General features: G+C 36.4%; 2 protein-coding genes across 2 annotated transcripts; one reads left to right on the forward strand and one right to left on the reverse strand.

Annotated features, from left to right (window-relative positions):
* The first annotated feature begins 5,804 nt into the window (after positions 1–5,804).
* Positions 5,805–12,744, forward strand: LOC108680913 (pre-mRNA-processing factor 6). The gene is made up of 8 exons (XM_018169845.2): positions 5,805–6,005; positions 6,681–6,822; positions 7,333–7,545; positions 7,859–8,016; positions 9,263–10,838; positions 11,128–11,286; positions 11,549–11,743; positions 12,237–12,744. Exons 1-8 carry the CDS (start codon positions 5,911–5,913, stop codon positions 12,501–12,503), a joined length of 2,805 nt encoding a protein of 934 aa, XP_018025334.1. The 5' UTR covers positions 5,805–5,910; the 3' UTR covers positions 12,504–12,744.
* LOC108680915 (THO complex subunit 3) lies at positions 12,645–18,073 on the reverse strand. Its single transcript, XM_018169846.2, has 6 exons — positions 17,750–18,073; positions 16,415–16,571; positions 15,241–15,454; positions 14,757–14,918; positions 14,292–14,445; positions 12,645–13,176 (listed from the first exon to the last, which is right to left on the reverse strand). The coding sequence occupies exons 1-6, from the start codon at positions 17,933–17,935 to the stop codon at positions 13,072–13,074; spliced, it is 978 nt and encodes a 325-aa protein (XP_018025335.1). The 5' UTR covers positions 17,936–18,073; the 3' UTR covers positions 12,645–13,071.
* Between the last annotated feature and the right edge of the window lie 298 nt (positions 18,074–18,371).

Raw genomic sequence — 18,371 nt, forward strand, 5'->3', positions numbered from 1 at the left:
GGTCATGTGACTCGTGCTGGACTTTCCATGAACAAAAAACCAGCCTATGTGACCAACGAATCATATCTAGGGTGGAATATTAGAAACAGTAGTAGTGAGAAACTAAAAAGCTGAAACAGTAGTAGTGAAAAGCTGACTTAACAATTTCTGGTTTGTTTGCTTAGGAAATATCCATCGGCGAATTTAAAAAAGAATGATACGATTTTGCACTAGATAATTACTGCCTTAGTTACACACACTTTATCGCCAATCTAAGGAACTTGCTAGCGTGAAAACATTTCAAGCAATTTTATAATGACATCAAGTTCTCTACTCGCCAAATTTACATATTTTTGTTATTTTATACTAAAATTGCTTTCATGCTTTTAATACTTAATACTTAATACTTAATACTTTATACTTTAATACTTAATACTTTTTAATATTAATTAATTAAAATCATCAAATTTTAATTAAATTAATTAAAAATGTCAATATTATGAAGTAACAAACAATAAAGTACTAAATATATTAGGCGCTTGAGGTATTCCGACAACACCATAAACCCAAATAATGTTTAAATGGACAATTATTTGAACTCGCCATGCGGTAGACTTTGGATCACAGATAACCACAGACAGTTCGAAGCCGCTACTACATCTTTACGAGCTACGCGCAATAGTCCGCTATTTCGATACGCTTGAGCGGGAAATGCCTTCTGATCTGTAAATAGAACTGTTCATTGGCGTTGCCGTACTTGTTCTAAGTACGTACATCCAAAAACTTGCTAGTTACGCTTTGAGGGACTTTAGATAATGAATAGTGACAATTAATCCGAAAACTACTACTAGTTCAAGATTGTACTGGGCTAAAACATAGAGATTTCTTCACGTTGAGATCATCCGAAAGAACCTAATTCTAACGCAGCGCATGACTGTGCCGCCAACTAACCGGATTCCCGAGGCAAATAATTAAATGCAACGTAAGAGAGAACATAACTCTATTTGATTGTGATTGGCTATACCACTAATTTGTGCATTTGTGTTGCGCTGAAAAAAATTGGTTGTAGGCCACTTTAAATTTCTGCGAATGTTTCAAGGCTCTCGAAATCACAGCTCACCACAGTCCACCTCATCGGCTTAACTGGAAGTCTGGAACTGAATTTTTCATGAAAGAAAATTTTTCAACTTTCCTTCGCGTTAGTGATTCATGAAAGAATGAAACTATAATATGAAATATAGTCGATTCGTCCTCACAACTGCACTAGAAAGCCAACACAAGCAGCTGGTCTGTATAACCGAGTTTTAGAACTGACCACACAGCCAGGCAGGTCAAACTGGCGCTCATCAGCACATCACCTACCTACCTCTACACAAGCTAAAGAGGCACTGATCGGTTACGTTAGTGATCCGCGCCTCCGCGGTACCGTCCTTCTTTACCTGTGGAAAGAACTTTCGATGCATGTGACCGCACAATTGCTGCAAGGCACTGTGAAAAATGAACGAAATATGGACGTACCACTTACTGTCATAAATAAATCATCGTAGAATTGCATCTTCATGTTTTTCAACAATATTTCATTCGTTGAATCACTTAAGTTTCAACTTAAAAGAAATTAGTCAAACCAGTAACTGGAATTATTTAAACCTAAATAATGAATAGTATATAATTGAAGGGTTTGAATTTGTTTGCAAGTAAATAGTTGTTGTTAGGAGTGAGCTAAATGCCGCTGCCGCCAATACAGGCGAGGCAGCGATCACCTTTCCTTCTCACTGACCTTTCGCACACGCGCTTGCCTGCTGAAGCTGGCCGCCAAGCCACGAAATTATACGATCCTGTTACAGAGAAGTCCTTCATTTCTAGGCCATATTTAAAAGCACTGATAAAGTTATGATGATTTCATCGTGACTAATTTTAAGTACAACTAATAATTCTTCAGTCTTTGGAAAATTTAACTGTCATCAGACCATGAGTTGGGATTAAATTTGCAAAAATTAAACTATAATCGCGACTCCTAGGACCAATTTAACGTACGGAAAAGATTGATGATTATTACTTTATGACGTTTCAACAAATTTATAGATTTTAAAACAGAAAAATCGAATTCTTTCAAGTTGTTCAACAACTGACTTCATAATAAACTTGGGTAAGATATTTTCAAGGTAAATATCACTGGACATCCCACCAGCATCCATTGTACAATATCCATTGCATGCACGGTGCCGTGAGTTTTTTGAAAATCACTTTTCTGGCAGCGAACAGAAATTAGGATCCTAAACACGACAGGCCATTGTCCTTTGCACAGAATTGGTGGCCAAGTCACGATACTTTTATTCGTAGGATACAATCGTCGATGAAAACTGCTGTTCAATCGTTTTTAGGGCATTTTCTCATTTATGGAAAAAATGCGCTATTGTGCTCTCCATGTCCGTCTGTCTGCCTGTCTGTCCGTCTGTCCGTCCGTCCGTGACCTCAAGTTTTCGTCGACGAGAAAATGCGCTCTCTGTCACTCACTGCAGTGAGTACTGAGTTTTATTTTTTTATCAATTTGGTTGCTTTAATCATAAATGGTGTGCATTTTTCGCTCACCCAATGCAATATCCCAGCACTCACTCTGGGTGTATCATCTCAATTCGGATTATAGCAAAATATTTCGAAATAGAAATGAAACGAAGATTCATATACCTACATGAAAAATAATTCAGATACAAATTAGAAAAGAGTACGGATCGAAGGAAACAAGCCTCCTGTTACTTTACGAAAAAAAAACATTGAATTGATTGAGTCTGCAATTTTAAATTATTTTGGGGGGATACTTCTTAATCCCGTTCCGTTGTTACTAGATACTTGTAATAAAATAATTCTTCTTATAAATGTTTGTTAAAGTTTGTGTACGTGCATAGCATAGTTTTTTTGTGTATGTGTTTAAAACTAAGATTGCGTCAAAAACAGGAACCGATTGGAGGAAAGGAAGGGAAGCATTAGATGAAAAATTGAAATATGATTTGTAAGAAATTCGATTCGTACATAGAAATTCAATTTAAACTTAACAAAAAGTTTATTTTTTTAACGAGAATAGAATGAAAGTCCTTCCTTCAATGTAAAATGTTGTTTATTTGATTGTAATAAATACGCTTTATCATTATTAACAGGAGAAGGGGATTGTGAGAATGATGGGATTGGGATCCAAAATGGGAGGAATTATCAATCCTGGGCCACGCCGGGATCTCCTGATAATAAATTATACTGCACTTTGATATACAAAAATGCACTATTTTGCTTTTAATTATTAATCATGATTTACAGCGCGATTTTGTTAGTGTTTAACGCTGGAAAATAATAAGTCGAGCGTATACCCAAGATGCATACATCGGTTTGGTATATTATGATTGACTGATCATCATAAACATTAATAATATACATTTAAAAATTACTTTTTAAAGACAACACTTCTAAAGAATCCAGTGTCTTCAATCTTACAAATGTACAATGAATTTCTCATTTAATTTTCAAATCAAAAAATTAGTTTTTCAATTTTTTTAATATATAAATTTTTTAAATATATAATTTTTACTATGCAGGAGCATATGTTCAGTCTTAAAATGCCTAGCGAATTACGGATCAGGCAATAAGTCCAGCAGCTATCTCAATCAATCGTTAGTTATGGAAAGATCGGGTTTCAAAGGTCGGATCCCTTGTGAATCAAGTCACGAAAAGTTCAAGAATCGGCAACAGGCCATGGGCCTATTTCTTCAACGCCGACACTTCTATTCTATTCTATTCTATGAGGCGCTGCAAAACGGAGAAGGTCAAATTAAAATTAAAAAATTTTCTTTGAATATTTTTGATTGAATAAATACGTTTTTAGTTAGAATAGATATAATATTGTAAAATTATATTGTCGCTATCTCTTCACAAGGAATTTAAAAGTAAAGAAAACGCCAAGAAAATTTACCATATCGATGTTGAAAACTTTTCGAGTTCAGCTCCATCATCAGTTCGACTAAACTAAAGTTAGTTAATAGTTAGTTTAGTTTAGTTAAGTCGAACTGATGATATAAGCAGACTGATAATATAAGTACTTATATACGCTATCTCTTCGATATGAATACATGAGAATATTTCCCAATAGTCAGCGGTAATCGGAATAATGAGGTTCTCAAAGGTCAGAGTTTCTATCTATCTCGAAAGAAACTGCAAATGAATGACACTAAATATATTTTCTTCCTCATTAAATTGTTTCTTAATAATTCTTTAACGTGTTCTCCGCGTGATTATTTCAAAGAAGCCTGAGTGAATATTGCACGTTATTATGCGATCTGTGATGTAAATGGAATATAAACTGTATAAAATATATCATTTTATACATCATTTATACGTCCTTTAAAATAGAAAAAAATAAGAAAAAGAAAATAGATCAGAATATAGAATAGATCCAAATAATATGCAAGATCTGGGGCCGTACTATCATGGCCCGCTTAAGTAGTACGCGTATAGTCCTAGGTACACTATTTTTTTTTATTGTATGGGCCATTAATTATTGCAAATACTTTTGAATGAAAAATATCAAATTTAGATAATATGGAAAACAGTATGCAGGACATGAAGCATATTTCCCCGAAGAAATATTGTGTGAATGGCAGCCGGACGTGCCGAGCCTTCGTGTCATTGAGCAACCAAGGAGTGTTCAAGGCCAACATACGCTTAGAAAATGGACGGGTCGTATTACCCAAACATTAACACACTTTTTGCAAGAAGCACTAATAATTAACACATGATTTATTGATTATTTTTATATACTCTATTCATTTAATATACCATTAGAAAATTATTTGATATCATGGGAGTGTATATGATATATTCGTCGAAATGGGAATAAGACGAAGAAATTGGGTATCATAACTTCTTGCAAATGACATATTTGCGTGTGAAATACCAATACGGATAAATTGTGTCCTCAATAGTACCTGAATTTGTTTAAACTCTCGCAATTACAGATGAATCCATATGTTAAATGCTAATAAAATTAACCAAAAAAACGAATAATTCCAAGGATTATAATTTAATTAAGGGTTGCCATAAAGACATGTGAAATGAATATTACGTTGAGGTTTTTATTGGTACTCAGTCGGTTTCATCGTTAATAATAACTACTGTATTCCAATAAAATGGTCTAAGTAGACCAAATCCAATTCTAATTATCGAATTTTTACAGAAGTGTTCAAATTCGCTACCTCTCGAAGAATTTCCTCCATGCTGGCAGACTCTCTCACAGCACCAAGCAAAGGAATAACATCAACTTGAACATTTCCTCCGGGCCATGTTTGGTGTTCCTTCAAATAACCTTTGATAAAAAATTCAAATCTACTGTTGCAACTAACGTAAAAATTTTTAAGTTACCGTCATGGACAATGATTCAAAAGAAACTGGCAAGTTGAAGAGCCACCAACAATGAACAATGAAAGATTGGAACGGGATTATGGACTTCAAAAAAATGACGCAAAATGATTGGTAAATGGGCCTTTCATTCTTATTAATAGAACAAGAGGCCGTGAGCAAACGTCAAACAATGAATACGAGTAAAATATCAACATTTCTTTGCAAGGATATGTACAATACCGATATAATGTGTGGTATTATAAGGAATCATAATATAATACCTAGAATTTGAAATTTTGACAGTGAATACTTATCGTACCTTGGTATTAATTTTAACAATCCTATATTATTTTGCATGGAGAAATAAGAGAAGAAACGTCATTAAACGTATTTTTTTCATTTTCGGAAATTTTGATATAATTCCACTCTACTCCATGTTCCATGACGACGGATAATACGGTCGTCCGTATTTTGTGGTATTGACTATCGCAAACGTTTGTTTTTCGAAATCTGTTTACTTCTCGCCATTTTAATCGTTTATAATTCATCAAAATGAATGTGCCTCCAGCTGCTCTTCTTAACAAAACCAAGAAGAATTTTATAGGTTTACCTGCTCCACTTGGCTATGTTGCGGGCGTTGGAAGAGGGTGAGAGCCTTTTGTTGTTTACTGTTTGTCTCTAAGAGACTGTAAAAAACGGTAATTTATGCTACAGCTGTACAGCAAAGATTTGAAAAATATCTATTCTACAAGATAAGTCTTCATTAGAGGAAACCTGCATTAATTTTTTTATGTAATGGACAAATTTCTAAGCTATGAAGTATGAACTTTCTGAGCCATACCTAGATTTTTATCATCATCATGCATCATCAAACTTTCTATTTCATAATTCAAAAACAAAAACAAAGAGATTGAAATATCATTGAATAAAAGATTTTTTCTTTACCATCAATGCAATTTTGAATATCTGGTGGAATTTTTTACATTTTTTTGGATTTGGTGTGAATGATTATTATATGGTTAATTTTTAAAAATTGCAAGAAAAATCAATTTTAGCCTTCCCTTCTTTAATTCTTTTCAAACAAGAAATCAGGCAAGAGCCAAAGAAAAGGTTTAAATTTTACATAAATATGGGTATTGGTAACTCAAGTTTTATTATTAAAAGTGAGATAAATCTAATATACCTAAATATATAGGTAAATATATATTATATAAAATATATATATAGAATTTTTATGAGGAAAACTAGTATTAAAATTATTTATTCATTTTATTTTTCTGTAAATTTGCTATGCAAGATTTATGCTAAAATTATTTGTGCAGAGCAACTGGCTTCACCACTCGGTCTGATATTGGCCCAGCCCGTGATGCAAGTGACGTGTCAGATGACAGACATGCCCCTCCAGCTAAACGTGGCAAGAAGCAGGAAGAGGAAGAAGATTTGAATGATGCTAATTATGATGAGGTACATGCTGTGCTGCAGAGATCAATAATCAATGAGTAAATTAGACAATATTATAACTACCAAGCATGATAATTGAATTCTATTGGTTGAAGCTCTTCAAATTAGTCATTATATCCTTAACCTATGTATTATTTTAGCATTGATATGAAGCATTATAATCCTAATGATTTCTGATATTTGTTTCATTGGCCATTATTAAAAAGTACTTTTTATGAAAGTACTCGGCTAAATATGTTGTACATGCATCTATTACTTCTATATATGCAATTAATAAAGTGAGGACTTCCTATTTTATATTCCAATCTTTACACAATTTTATGCATTCACCACTAAAAAACTATTTTATAATAACTAAAAGTATTGAGAAAAAGAATTTGGTTCATCAAATACAAAATATTTCAGGTTTTATATTCATCTAGACTCTAAAGTCTCTAATATGATAAAAACTACACATTAGGTTCTCACACATACACGTAGCAATTAGCATAACAATGTATAAACTTTGTGCAGTTCACTGGATATGGAGGTTCATTGTGCAACAAAGATCCCTATGACAAAGATGATGAAGAAGCAGATGCAATATACGAGAGCATTGATGACCGAATGGATGAAAAGCGCAAAGAATACCGTGAGCAGCGACGTCGAGAAGAACTGGAAAACTATCGCCAGGAGCGACCCAAAATTCAACAGATGTTCAGTGATCTTAAGAGAGACCTGGCTCAGGTGCAGTTTTGAGATTTATTTAAAACTTTTATTATTAAAAAGTATTGATGATGAAATTTCCTGCCATTTTTAGTTGTTGTATTATGTATTGGTTGTAGCACTTAGCCTGAATAATTTATTACTTCATTCTCATGTAGCAGTTTGGAATGCAGTCAACATCTATGTTAACTTGTAAATTAAAAGTACCTATTGATTGCTGATGATTAACTAAATTTAATTTCAAACTTATTATTGCACTGCACCTAAGTATGTAATAATAATTATTGAGATATTGTATGTGAATAAATATGTTTGCAACATTGGTTAATTGCAGGTGTCTGAAGATGAATGGTCATGCATCCCTGAGGTAGGAGATGCTCGTAACAAGAAGCAGCGCAACCCTCGTATGGAGCGCTTTACCCCCCTGCCTGACAGCGTTTTGGCTCGGAACATGGGTGGGGAAACTGTCACTGCTATTGATCCTACTTCAGGGTGAGACGACTTATGTGCTCTATTACCTTTTCAAATTATTATACCCTTATGTACCCTTCAATAGAAGTTTGGATGATCAAAAATATTTTTAAATTCCTACTTCAAAAAAAACTTGCCAATTTAAGAATTCATGCCTCAATCTAAATTAGAAAGCTATAAAATCTTTCTTTTTTAGAAAGCTATGAAATTTTTCTTTTTAGCACATTTTCTCATTTATGGAAGAAAAGACCCTATTGTGCTCATTATGTCTGTCCTTCTGTCGGTCTGTGACTTCAGGTTTTTGTTGATTTTAAGAATACTTATAAATGTGTTGTGATTTAGATTATAGTTTTAGATTGGTTGAAGATTGGCCTTTTCAAAAATATGTAACATGACCCAGGTCTTGGTCTCGGTCATCATAAATAATTGACCTAATAAATAAATAATACACGCACCAAAATAAAGGAGGAAAAGGAATAGGCTGGAGGACCATTGTCTCATCCTGTAGAGTTCACTGGTATCTTATGTACAGCTTATGTATGCTGGTATCCTATGTACAGCTGAACTTTGTCTTTGTCACGCGTTGTGGTAATTGTTTCATTGATGAACTTGATGATGTCAAAAATTATGTAAAAATAATAACTTTGATATGTGTATTAGGTTTAGGGTCGAAGCAGAGGTCTCGAGTCTTGACCTTGACCCAAGGTCTATCAAAACCTCATCTATCTTCTATGAAATATAAACTGATCCCCATTATATACTAAATAATTTTTAATAAACTAACCGCAGGCGCAGTGTAATATACCTAACGCAAAATGATGTACCGGGTACTGAGTGCAGTGCACTGTACTAATCGCAGTGAGAACTTATTTATGCACGAGAAAATTTGCTCTGTCACTCACTGCAGTGAATAATGATCTAATTTTTTCACTTATGTTTTAAAAGTGAACATGGTGTATAAGCTGCGATTCGGCCACTTACAGTTAATTTTGTCTCTTCATAGTTTCATGATTTGCACCATTGTTACCAATGAGTGGCCCTCAAAACATATAATCTATGAGGTCACTATGGTTGTTTCAAATTTTGAATTTTAAGTTCTCTAAAACTTAGTGATAAATAATCATTGCTCACGTTTAATAGTCTTCTGATTTATACTTGTAAAAAATTATTCTCTTGTTCAATAAGTTCTATGTATTCCAATAGCTAAGGAGGCTTTCCAGCAAATTTTCTATTCAGCAAACTGATAAGTGAATTCTCTGTTATTCAGATTGGCCTCCATGATGCCTGGCACAAACACCGTCGGCCCTGGCATGGTTACTCCATCTGGTGACCTCGATTTGCGCAAGATAGGCCAAGCTCGCAACACTCTAATGGGCTTGAAGCTTAGCCAAGTTTCTGATTCTGTTGGGGGTCAAACGGTAGTGGATCCAAAAGGATACCTAACAGATCTTCAGAGTATGTTGCCTCAGTATGGCGGCGACATCAACGACGTCAAGAAAGCTAGACTTCTGCTTAAAAATGTACGCGAAACAAACCCTAACCATCCGCCTGCGTGGATCGCTGCTGCGAGACTGGAAGAAGTCACTGGCAAAGTGCAGAGTGCCAGGAACCTAATCATGAAAGGCACCGAGATGTGCCCTAAGTCTGAGGACGTTTGGCTCGAGGCAGCCCGACTCCAGACTCCTGAAATGGCAAAGGCAGTTATCGCCACTGCCGTTCGAACGCTGCCTTTCTCTCCTCGACTATGGATCAAAGGAGCAAATCTGGAAACCGAACCGAAAGCAAAGAAGAAAGTTTTCAGGAAAGCTTTGGAACAAATCCCGAATTCGGAGTTGTTATGGAAATGTGCCGTTGATTTGGAAGAAGAGGAAGATGCTAAAATTCTACTCAGTCGTGCTGTTGAGTGCTGCCCTACATCAGTTGATCTCTGGCTCGCTCTGGCTAAACTAGAAACGTACGAGAACGCTCGCAAAGTTCTCAACAAGGCTCGAGAAAGTAACCCTAAGGATCGGAATATTTGGATCACGGCTGCCAAACTTGAAGAGGCAAATGACAACGCGATGCTTGTGAGTAAAATCATCGACCGTGCAATAAACACGTTGGTCGCCAATATGGTCGAACTTAACAGAGATCAGTGGATCAAAGACGCCGTGGAGGCAGAGCAGAGTGGCTCTGTGCTGACCTGCCAGGCAATCATCAAGCACATCATTGGCCACGGCGTTGAAGAAGAGGACCGCAAACACACATGGATGGAGGACGCAGATTCTTGTGCTTCTCAAGGCGCATACGAATGCGCAAGAGCAATCTATGCTCATGCTCTTGCAGTTTTCCCAAAAAAGAAATCTGTTTGGTTGGCAGCTGCTCACTTCGAACGCTCGCACGGCACCAGGGAGAGCTTGGAATCGCTGCTCCAACAAGCTGTCACACATTGTCCACAGGAGGAAATCTTGTGGCTTATGGGGGCGAAGTCAAAGTGGCTAGCCGGCGATGTTCCTGCTGCTCGATCTATCCTCGCTCTCGCCTTCAAAGCCAACCCAAACTCAGAGGAAATTTGGCTGGCTGCTGTTAAACTTGAATCTGAGAACAACGAATATGAACGAGCCAGGCGTTTGCTAGCTAAGGCACGCTCGCAGGCGGCTACCCCAAAGGTTATGATGAAGTCTGCCCACCTGGAATGGGCCCTTAATAACCTGGACCTCGCCAAGAAGTTACTTGATGACGGAATAAAACAGTTCAGCGACTTCCCTAAACTCTGGATGATGAAGGGACAGATACTCGAACAGGAAGGAGCTATCGATGCAGCCTGGGATGTTTATAGAGAGGCTGTCAAGAAATGCACGCAGGTAATACGTGTGAATATAATTCCTGTGGGAAATCGACTAATTCACCTAGATACATGCGTGGTTTTCTAAAAATTTGAATTGTGCTATTTTCAATTTAATTTAAATTTCCACCTTGGATGCTACCATTAACGTGGCTTTAAGGAAAAAAATCCATGTGTCGAATTATTTATGGAATAATGCATGTTAGTAAGATACGACGTGGTATTTCCATAATGAACGTTCATTTTATTTGAATGCTTGATAAGGGACGATGGGGTTTATGCTTATTAAAGCGGCACTTTATCTACAGAGTATTCCATTATGGTCGCTGCTGGCAGCTCTGGAAGAGCGACGCGGTCGCGCTACCACCGCCAGAGCGACACTGGAGAAGTCGCGTGTGAGGAACCCCATGAACGAGCAGCTGTGGCTGTTGGCCGTGCGGCTCGAAATTAGACTTGGCAACAAAGAGGTTCGTAGTTTAAGCCAAACATTTCAAAACTTGTATTGAGATTTTTTATTCTTGTTAAACTATAAGGCTATATACGTACCATACTAAATATTATACATACAACTATACGTACACGTGTTTTTTAACATGTAAGATAATTAATCACAAGAAAGCCGTATTCGTGTGCATTGAACTAATTGCATGAAGAATAAATGGTTTTAATTAATAATAATGCTAGTGAATATGTAAGCATATGTACTACATAGCGTTTGCATGTGTGCAGGTTGCTCGGAGTTTGATGGCTCGGGCGCTGCAGGAGTGCCCCAGCTCAGGCCTGCTGTGGGCGAGCTCTATCTTCCTCGAGGACCACGCGAGGCGCAAGAGCAAGAGCGTCGACGCCCTCAAGAAGTGTCAGGACGATGCCAGGGTCGTGCTCGCCGTCGCCAACATGTTCTGGATGGACGGTCGTAAGAACAAGGTAACTGTGCCCACGTTATTATTTAGGTTTTATGTAGCTAAAAACGAAGTTATTTTGAGCTCATCAGCAGTTTTAGCGCACTCATTATCAGTGTTTGATCGGACCTGAAAACAAAGTTTTTTTGCACCTACTATTCCGTTTTCATCATTTTCGTACTCGTCCTGTCTCTGTGAGAATGGGATCGAAGTTCGTTTGCTTGTTGCATTTTCGTATTGAACTTTCGATAACCCTTTGAGATGTAACTATTACCGACAACAGTAATGCAAGTTTTTTCACTAATCATCAATAGCAAAAATGCCTTACAATGTTCTACAGTGGCCAAGTTCTCTGTTCACCGCCTGAAGGGTTATTTTCGTTGCACGACGTTCTTTTAAAATATTTACGTTAAACGAGTTATCAGCCGACTTACTTTCCTATTATGCATTCAAAACGTAAATGATCTCATACGCAAATCGTGCATTCATCATCTGACCAAACCTTTACTCCCTTCCAGGCACGCGAATGGTTCAACAAAACCGTGAAGATCGACCCTGACTTGGGGGACGCCTGGGCCTGGTACTACAAACTGGAACTTGTGTTTGGGACTCCAGAGCAGCAACTGGAGGTGCAGGAGCGTTGTGTCAAGGCGGACCCTAGACACGGGGAGCACTGGCAGGCCGTTGCTAAGCATATCTCAAACTGGCGCAAGAAAACAGACGAAATTTTGAAAATTGTCGCTGACAAACTGCCTATTCCCGTACCAACTTGTCAGCATTTGTGAGCCGACGATATAGTGAAAGTAAGCACTGTCAAGATATGATTAATTTACAAAACCGCTTCTATAGATACTGATTAATCTTAGCATACGGTACGTGTGTTTATGTCGTGACGTTAGGAAAGGGATGATGAAATACAACTCGTAAAAAAAGCTTAAGTTTATTATTATTTTCTCGGCAAAAACCTTACAGAAAATCTTGAAACAGCTTGAAAAAATGTCCTGAAATGAGTAAGCTCAGAAATCAACATGCAAGTCTTTATATTCAGGTAAATTGAAGAAAAACTATTCCCGGAGTCATTATTTAATAATCCAAAAATTGCATTCAATATTTAGTTGATTCATGAATATGATTAATAGGCATCCACCCTATGCACTCAACCCTCACGTGTCCTCCATACTAAAATTTGGATAAATTTGTTCCGGTATCCGAAATTCTATATCGAAAGAAATTAACCAATCAGTCAAATTGAAATGATCACTGATGGCAGGACCACTATGAGCATACCCACGCAAGGGCAGACTTCCTTTTACTTGAAGTTACTTATTTTCGACTTAATTACTTATTTTATAGTTAAACCCTCTCGAGTCCCCAGAGCTTGACGGTGCCAGCATCACGGTCACGATCTCGGTCGTCCTTGTCATCGCAGGCGTACGCCAGCAGGAAGTGACGTGGGTGCTGCACATTAGAAACTCGTTTAATCACTAAGATTTACCCATACTATCTCTGTGTATGCACAATAACTGATAAAGTGAATGTTTCTAAGAATTTTGGTCTGAGCCGACGATGTTGACATTCTTTTGCGCGACGCGGGCTTATTAGCATGACTCGAACTCGTGAACAACTTATTAAAATTCCATTTTTAGTGCATTTTCTCATTTATGGAATAATGCAATATTGTGCTCGCCATGTCCGTCTGTCTGTCCGTCCGTGACTTCACGTAATCGTCGACGAGAAAATGCGCTCTCTGCCACTCACTGCAGAGAGTACCGAGTTATATTTTTTAACTTGCACTGAAGCTCAGCATCTTTATCTGAAGTTAGTGTAACCATAAGTGATCTGTTTATTGGATCAAAATAGCAGCAACAAATTTAACAAGGAATCCTAAATAAGAAGAAATTGTTAGTGATTTCTTTTTATACCAAGATGACTAGTGAAAGAGGTTATACTAGTCAGCTCGTGACATTAGGTATACCTGGCATCAGCTATCGAGGTGCAGCCAGAAGCCACTTGATCATTCTGATAATTAATATCACGAAACCAAGTTGAATTGCAGAATTAACAAAATGTTCACTATTCTAATAGAGTGGTATTAATAATGTTAACAGAGCAACGGAATAGCGATCAATACCGTCTTCTTAGCACCAAGAAAGCAAGACTTGCAACGTTAGTAGGCAGATGCACAAAAAATGAATAAGTAATATTAGTCAGCTATCAGTATAAGAACTGCTTGATTACGACAAGCAAATACAAGGATTATTGGATGACTATACCAATTTTTCGTATCCTATTTTTATCACAGGATTATGTCACACCGCAATTTCTTCTTACAATGCAGGATTTTCTTTTATCGACTAAGACGATAAAAGAAATGATTATCTTGGAAAGAATCAGCATAAAAAACACGTTAAATTAAACGAATTCACAAATGAGTTCAAGTTACTTTGCTGAAAATTATTACCTACTTGACAAATAGTAGAAGCTAGGACATTGTACATAGTAATTGAACAGATAATATATAAAATAAATCAAATTTTAAAGTAAATACAGTTTTTCAGTAGCCAGGAACTGACCCATGCAAGCGTGAAGGTGGGGAAAGAGACAGGGATGTGGGCTATTCTTTCCCCAGACGCGACGTGGGCGATGTCAATGACTTGGTCCTCGCTGCCAGAGGCCAGCAGCTCTCCATCGTGCGAGAAACTTAGCGTCCGTACCGGCCACTCAAGCCTGTGCAAAAGCAACTTTACATCAGAAAATATATACAATATAGTAGAACGAATGATTTAATATTTTATGATTGGGAATAGATTTGATACAGGCCAACAGTGTGTAGACTTAGGTGAAAAATGAGCATGCAAGATGCTACATCTTAAAAGAAATAGCAGTTGTAACGATACTTTGAAATTACCAAGCATCTTATTCAATAGATGTTCTAAGTTCATTATTTTTTCTACAGAATGAAACAGATATCCTTACAAAGAATAATTTACCACATTTTTCAACAGCCAATTAATAACAAAAGGTTTGCAAGCCATCACCTGGGCAGAGTGCGCATACAGTAGAGCTCCTTAGCATCCCATACGGAGACGAGCGCGTCCACAGATCCCGTGGCAAAGTATCGGCCGTGAGGCTCAAATTTAATGCAGATGCAGTTCCCTGGATGAGCGTGTATTGCGTGAGCTAATTCCATCTCTGGATAACTGTAATAAATCAATACAAGTCTTCATAAATGACTGCTCAGGTAAAAAAAGTACAATGGTTGTAACTAGAGATTTTAATTATGAAAAATAATGAAACATTTGTGCAATCAATATGTATCATATGATTCACACCAAAAATGAACAAATTTATTGAAGTACAAGATGGCGTGTAGTGACAATTTCCACATGATCCATGATTTATATACTTTACCGTTACCAGTTTAGAAATATTTAATAATAAATAATAAAATTATCTTGTTTATTTAAAAATAGAAACCAATAAAAATTAAATATCTTCATAGAATAGCTCATTATTGCTCACTTGTAAATGTGAACGTATCCTTGTCCACCTTGCGCATTTGTGAGATAGAAAAGATCATTTGTATTATTCCAGGTAAGTTCATTGACTTCAAACTTGAACTGGTGATCATTGACAATCTTCTGTGCACGTACGTCAATGAAGGAAACCAGGTCCTCCTTGTTGCCCACAGCAATTGTGTTACCATCAGGAGACCAAGTGATGTTGATATTCTCTCCTGAAATGGAGCACATTATTAGTATTTGCCTAGGTATATTTTAAAGCAAGACATTTTTCAAGAACCAGAAAGAGGTTTTGAAATTTACAAGCTGAAAAGAGCACATCATTTTGGGTGTAAAACTCTGATATCAGATTTTCCTTTTATAATTACCTAATATTTTGGAATTGATTCAGTAACCAGACTGGATCAATCTTGAATATATGAACTAACATAACTTTAATTCCACCCTGCTCTCCTGCAAAAGAGAGCATTAATAATATCTATTATAAATTGAGTTTTCCTCAATTTATAATGAACTATGATGAACTGAAAAATTGTTTAGAAATTTACAAAGAACAATTTCAGGTACATCAGACAAAGAATTCAAGTATGGAAAAATCTTAGGATTCATTTGAATTTTTGACCAATGTTCCTTAAATCTTGAGTTTGCTATGTATCCAATCAGTTAAAAAATAATAAATATAATTTCACAAATTAAGTAGGTGAAAAATTTACTTTTTTTGGCTGTCAGAGAATATTCTTTTTAGCCTTGGATTTTTTTTTTTAGAGTAATAGCTGCTAACATGAGTTCACTGTAATTCATATTACTCCTTAATTACATCAATATTATAGGTCTAAGATTAATGTCCCATGTAGTTATTGTCTTCAGTGCTAGATACTAGTGTCTGGTGGCAAGGAAAATTTGAATTAATTCAATCCATTTCAAGATTTCAACTGTATACAATATTAGATTAATCATTGGAGACAAGCATTGACTGAGACTTATCATTCAATCAATTCTGCATCTAACTGCATATTTAAAAACTGTAGTAATGATAAATGATATCCTATTGACTGTTTGAAGTATAACATGGAATAGAATACATAATGTCCCTTTCCCAATAGAAAAACCAAGGATAAATGTGTGTAAATGCCTGAACAAATAAAAAAAGCATACAAAATTTAACAACAGATTACCTTTGGTTGATATTGTTGCAGAGCACTTGTGTACACGAGCATCCCAAATGCGTACAGTCTTGTCACCGCTGGCAGAGGTGAGCTGTTCTGAATGTGTTGGGTGCCAGCATAGCTGATCAACACTGCCATTGTGGCCTTTGTATGTGTAATCCTTCCTCTGAAAAAAATTATAGATAGGTAATCCATCTGAACTATATATATACAACATATATAAGTGACTGTAAAATATTATATATATACCATGGTCAGGAAGATGTGCCAGGCGCGCGGGAATTTATTTTGTCATTTTAACGACCTGCGCGGTGCGCCGTACTATGCTGGTAAAAAAATGCGCCATGCGCCGTACTTTAGAAAGCTAAAATAGTCCTATTATTTTAGTCAACAATATACGCGAGTATATTGACTACGTGAGTCGAACTGACAATAATAAAATGTAAGACATGTCCGGGTTACTTCTGACTCTTCCGCTTGTCCACCTTGTCGGATACAGAACGTACGGTAATCGTAAACTGCGGCTATTATACATACAAAATGTAAACAGACGGTGTTCAGTGTTGAAATATGACTTTGGAGAAAATTTCTTCTAAAATAAAGTTCTAGATTTCTCATTCACCAAATTTCCGTATCAAGAAAAATCATATATTATTGAAAGATAATTAAAGGCATACTGTACTGAGTAATGTGAGAATTACATCTGTTCCTCCACAAACTGCTCGTGCGCGGCAGCGCGACGTAGAATTGATGGCCGGGATTGCGCAAACACGTGCGCGAAGAGAATCAATTTTCATTACATTGCGCCAACTGTGCACAGCAATAGCTTAAAAAAAGAGAAAATGCGCGGGAAAATTCACCAAAAACATACATCATTGGTCATCCTGAGTGTTGTATATATATATTTAAAAAGATAGTCAAGTGATTAAAATCAGATTGAAAAATAAAATTATTTCTAGAAGTTTTCTGATTAATGAAATTGAAAAATAAATAATAAATAAATGAATTGAAAATAAATGCAAAGCAGCAAACTCTTGATAAAACACTTCTAAAATGTATCAAATTATGTCCTTAATTTTTATCAAACCATGTCTATGGGACGGGGGGACCTAAGTTTCAGACTTTCAGTCAAACCAGACTGCTCATGACCCTAGGTACCTATCTGATGATTTGCATGCCATTTAATTTTAATAAAATGTGCTAGCTAGCCTACATACTTAATACTTTTACAGACTTGTCAAATTGAAAATCATTTTGACAGTTCTTTTTGCAATGTTTAAGCGACCTAATTTTGAGACATGCGCGTCAAAATGCATATTCAAAAATTACGGGATAATTTCTCACCAAAGTATCACGTTGACTGTCGAACAAGAAAATCGTGACACACTTGTCATACGATCCCGATGCCAGACGTCTTCCATCGGCGTTCCAGCCTAGAGTATGGACTTTACTGAAGTGTCCAACGTACTCTTTCTGTTTAGAATGAATTTCAAAATAATTTCTCAGCTGCTCAATGCTAGATGTGGCCATTTTGAATAGAACTTTGACAGAGGAATACCTAATGTAGCAGTGAACTATTGCCGCATACGGCGCAAAGGCTCCAAATCTGCCCCAAGCCCAATCCGTTCACACCACCTACAATGCCGAATGCGTTTCAACTTGCTTAGACACAAGCGATGAGCGGCGGTCTAGGGTAAAACTCTTTCGAAATAAACATTGCATTATTTTCCTGCAAAATGCTGAAATAGTGTCTCTTCAACATATAATTTGCTTAATATTACCGTGATGCACACTTAGGTTGTACTCTGTGATATAAGTGTCTGTAAACCGATTCGTGAGGAGCAATTAATGAAACAAATGAATACTAATATTATTGTTATATAAGCTTATTTCCTATATGGGTATAAAAACTTTTAACCAAAGTAAAATTCGTCAAAAAATTGTACGAGTATATAAATTTTTTAAA

This window comes from Hyalella azteca, unplaced genomic scaffold, assembly GCF_000764305.2.
Source record: "Hyalella azteca isolate HAZT.00-mixed unplaced genomic scaffold, Hazt_2.0.2 contig14886, whole genome shotgun sequence".
Lineage (NCBI taxonomy): Eukaryota > Metazoa > Arthropoda > Malacostraca > Amphipoda > Hyalellidae > Hyalella > Hyalella azteca.

Bases quoted from the DNA above. Each gene is read 5' to 3' on its own strand.
- LOC108680913 (XM_018169845.2), top strand. From the start codon at position 5,911: ATGAATGTGCCTCCAGCTGCTCTTCTTAACAAAACCAAGAAGAATTTT. The intron at 6,006-6,680 runs GTGAGAGCCTTT...TTATTTGTGCAG, and splicing joins GTTGCGGGCGTTGGAAGAGG to AGCAACTGGCTTCACCACTC. The intron at 11,744-12,236 runs GTAACTGTGCCC...ACTCCCTTCCAG, and splicing joins TGGACGGTCGTAAGAACAAG to GCACGCGAATGGTTCAACAA.
- LOC108680915 (XM_018169846.2), bottom strand. From the start codon at position 17,935: ATGGCCACATCTAGCATTGAGCAGCTGAGAAATTATTTTGAAATTCAT. The intron at 16,572-17,749 runs GTGAGAAATTAT...AATTTTTTTCAG, and splicing joins ACAGTCAACGTGATACTTTG to AGGAAGGATTACACATACAA. The intron at 14,446-14,756 runs GTGATGGCTTGC...GCTTTTGCACAG, and splicing joins TGTATGCGCACTCTGCCCAG to GCTTGAGTGGCCGGTACGGA.